The sequence below is a fragment of the Nematolebias whitei genome, chromosome 22 (assembly GCF_014905685.2).
Source record: "Nematolebias whitei isolate Nwh7 chromosome 22, NemWhi1, whole genome shotgun sequence".
Lineage (NCBI taxonomy): Eukaryota > Metazoa > Chordata > Actinopteri > Cyprinodontiformes > Rivulidae > Nematolebias > Nematolebias whitei.
The window spans coordinates 589,693-593,222 of NC_056519.1; the positions used below are offsets into that span (position 1 = coordinate 589,693).

At 44.3% G+C, this 3,530-nt stretch overlaps 1 protein-coding gene across 1 annotated transcript in view; it reads right to left on the reverse strand.

Moving 5' to 3' along the window:
• lemd3 (LEM domain containing 3) overlaps nucleotides 1-3,530 on the reverse strand; it is a 16,911-nt gene that overhangs the window by 2,987 nt on the left and 10,394 nt on the right. Inside the window, exons 6-9 of the mRNA XM_037696095.1 lie at nucleotides 3,142-3,305; nucleotides 2,345-2,426; nucleotides 2,040-2,145; nucleotides 1,879-1,957 (exon numbers count right to left, since the gene is read on the reverse strand). Coding sequence (XP_037552023.1) covers nucleotides 1,879-1,957; nucleotides 2,040-2,145; nucleotides 2,345-2,426; nucleotides 3,142-3,305 — 431 coding nt within the window. The remainder of the gene's footprint in view (nucleotides 1-1,878; nucleotides 1,958-2,039; nucleotides 2,146-2,344; nucleotides 2,427-3,141; nucleotides 3,306-3,530) is intronic.

Here is a 3,530-nt window from a genome sequence, read left to right on the forward strand (position 1 = left end):
GTTTCATGTTGCTGCTGATCAGTTTCATGTTGCTGCTGATCAGTTTCCTGTTGCTGCTGATCAGTTTCATGTTGCTGCTGATTTGTTTCATGTTGCTGCTGATCAGTTTCATGTTGCTGCTGATTTGTTTCATGTTGCTGATCAGTTTCCTGTTGCTGCTGATCAGTTTCATGTTGCTGTGTTCATTCGTGCTCATCTGCTCACACAGACTCATGTTCGTGCTGCTGTTCAACGTATTGTTTTTATGTTATGAGTGCTTAGTGTACATTTAGTTGATGTTTTTCTTCGTTCTTATCTTAGATGTCACTGTTTTTCTTTTACATTTTATTGTTGGATGTAACTGGGACCCTGTGAACATCTCGTTCCACCACATGAGGTGCAAATGACAAATAAATCTCTGACTAGGAATGTGCGATATGTCATAAAATTCATATCACGATATGTATTGTGAAGGGTGGCCATAACGATATATATCGCGATATGTTTTTGGTATAAAACTTGCAATAGGAATAAAAAAAGCACAGGGTGTCCTTTTGCCATCATATATTTTGAATTAAGAAAATTCCACTACTAGGTCCAGGGAGTTTTTAAATAATAAGCAAATCAAGTACTGGGCTTTTTGCTTGTAGTGCAAAAGAGATCTGTAGTTTTAGCCACATGTTTTAAACAGAAGAATATGTTAACAGTTTCCAGTCTTCTCACTTTATAAATGAACAGCAGCAGAGCAGCAACTGAAACACTTCACCTCCAAACCTCTAGTGGGCGCCTCCTGCTGCTTTAATGGAGCTGACACAAAATGAGTCTGTGGCTTTGACCAGAGGGTCTCGCAGTAAAATCACACAACACAGAGTTCTGTTCACAGATCAGAGAGCAGGTTTCTCTAAACATGACCAACGCTTACTTTAACTTTCCACGGAAAAAAAGACAAGAAAACTTTTGACGGAACACGGCGTTTTACGCCTGCGTCAGAATACGACAACACTACGGCACTACGTACTTCAGGCACAGCGTTACTGCGGTTAGCTGGTAGAAGACAGATCTATATCATAGGCTCAATTTCTATCGTTTCTACCGTGTACTGTATACATCGCGCATTCCTATCTCTGACTTACATTTCTATGCTGATGACACAGTTGTTTATTGTTGAGCTAAAACTGTTGCTAAGGCTTTCCAGCTTTTGAAATCTGCATTTAACTACATCCAGACTGATTTGTTCCGTCTCAAACTTGTCCTAAATGCTGATAAAACCAAAGGGATGCTGTTTTCAAACAGGAAGTTGGTCCCAGCAGTTCTTCCTCTGATTTTATCCTCAAATGGTGTCCCCATTGAGTTTGTTGATTCCTATAAATATTTGTGTATCTTGGTCGACTCACATCTCTCTTTTAAGCTCCATGTGGAAAACTTGGTAAAGAAACTGGAAGTTAAACTGGGTTTCTTTTTCAGAAACAGATCCTGTCTAACCCTGAACCCTGAGGAACGCCTTGTATCTGTGACTTTCCTTCCCTCCATTGATTACGGTGACATTATTTACATGAACGCTCCTACAAGAACCCTGCAGATGTTGGATGCTGCAGATGTTGGATGCTGCAGATGTTGGATGCTGTCTATCATGGTGCACTAAGATTCAGAACTGGTTGTAACTACCGTACCCACCACTGCACCCAGTATTCACTGGTTAACTGGTCACCATTAACTTCACACAGACTCTCCCACTGGTACATTTTCATCATTAAGTCGCAAATAAAATTATATCGATATTTTAATACATCACCCAGCCCCAAGTCATATTTTGGTCCGGTCTGTGTCTAAGCTTCAGTCAGAAGTTGGTCCGGTCTGCTAAGGTGACGTTGTGTGAAATATCAGCTGAAAGCAGTTTACCATCAAACCAGGAGCCGTGGAGAGCTTTGAAGGCCTTCCCGGAGTGCTCTGGAGACAGACACTTCACATAAACACAGCCCTGTGGAGACAGGAGGCCCAGTCAAACAGCTGCTGCCAACATTTGGACCATCGGTCCGTCTCTGTGCCAGGTCAGAACTTGCCTCCCGGGAGTTCTTATCAACAGCTATGTGGACGATGCCATCGTTGTCACTGCACTTCTCCAGGATGGCTTCTTGGATGGCTAAGTCCCAGTTGTCCCCAACCTCCCTGAAAACACAAGAATCCAATGACAGGCATGAAGGAATGACGTCGTCGGCTGCTGCTCGAGTCAGTTAGAGCTCTTATGATGACGATGGAGAGAGATGTTTTGATGCAACTCTCATCTAGAACCAGAGATAATTTGAGATGTACAGAACATCCAACAATAACTTTCAAAATGAGATTGGTGCAGAAGGAAGGTACTCACATGACCGGGTCGAACATATTTCTGACCTTCAGACATGGAGTGAGGCTGTTGGGAAGTGAATTCCTCCGGTCCAGAGGGAACGCTGGAGAAAAGATGGAAAGAAGAGAAACGAGGAACAAGGTTCATCAGGACATTTGTTTCATCCACAACGTGCAGGAAACGTTAGTCTTGTCCAAATACGGGCAACACATAATAAACTGAAGGTGACAGGAAATGACAACACAGTTCATTACTGAAGTACAGGTGAGTCAAGGACCTGGCTAGTTGCAGCAATGATCGTTTCCTCTAAAGCCAGCCTCTCAGTGAGCTGCAGCCCTTCACAAACTGGAAACAGCGTTCCTGAGGGAACGTCCGACAACTGTCGCTGGAGTCCAGGGTCCTCACAGGAGCCGCAGGGGCTTGCAGGCCGGTCACAGACGTCTCACAAGTGAGAGTCATGAGGATGTTGTTTGAGTCACAGAGTGAGGATCATCATGTTTTTTACTAATGATTTAAAGGAGTTGTTCAGCTGACCAGCCTGCGTTCAGACTGCACATGAGCTGCCTTCTCGTCCTTCTTGGGATGAGGTAACAGGTCGCGTGTACGGGTCCAGAACAGAAACTGTGACCCTAAAACAGTCTGGAGCGTCCAGCAGCTCAGAGACCCGCTGCTCCTTTACACAAGTTCTGGCTCAGTTTCAACATCAGCTCCAGATGATGAAACTCCAGTGACTACAGCTCGTTCAGTAAAAATCTGAGTAGTTCATAGGTTTCTGAGGAGTCCTGTAAGTGTTCACCTGGTCCTGATAAGTGACTGACCTTTTCCCTGCCACACTTTGGACTTGTCCGAGCTGAGAGAAGGCTGGATCCACCTCCAGACCAGGAAGTCCGCTCCACCCATCCTCTGAGCCTCTGTTCGAATCCTTGACTCGTTGGCTGACAGAAACTTCACAGCCCGCGCCCAAACCTTCGTCATTTTCTTCCTGCAGACAAAATGGACCTCCTGACCCGGTTTCTTCAAATACCCACAACAGTTTTTGGACTTTTCTGGACTCTAAAATAACTTTTAGGAGCATCAAAGCTCTGAGTTTAACAACGTCAAGAGCTTTGATTAAACATTTCTGTTTTAACACACAGACAAATAAATAACACCATCTGTCAGGTGTTGATCCGGTCCATCTCTAACAGTCTGTTGGGTGTTGATCCGG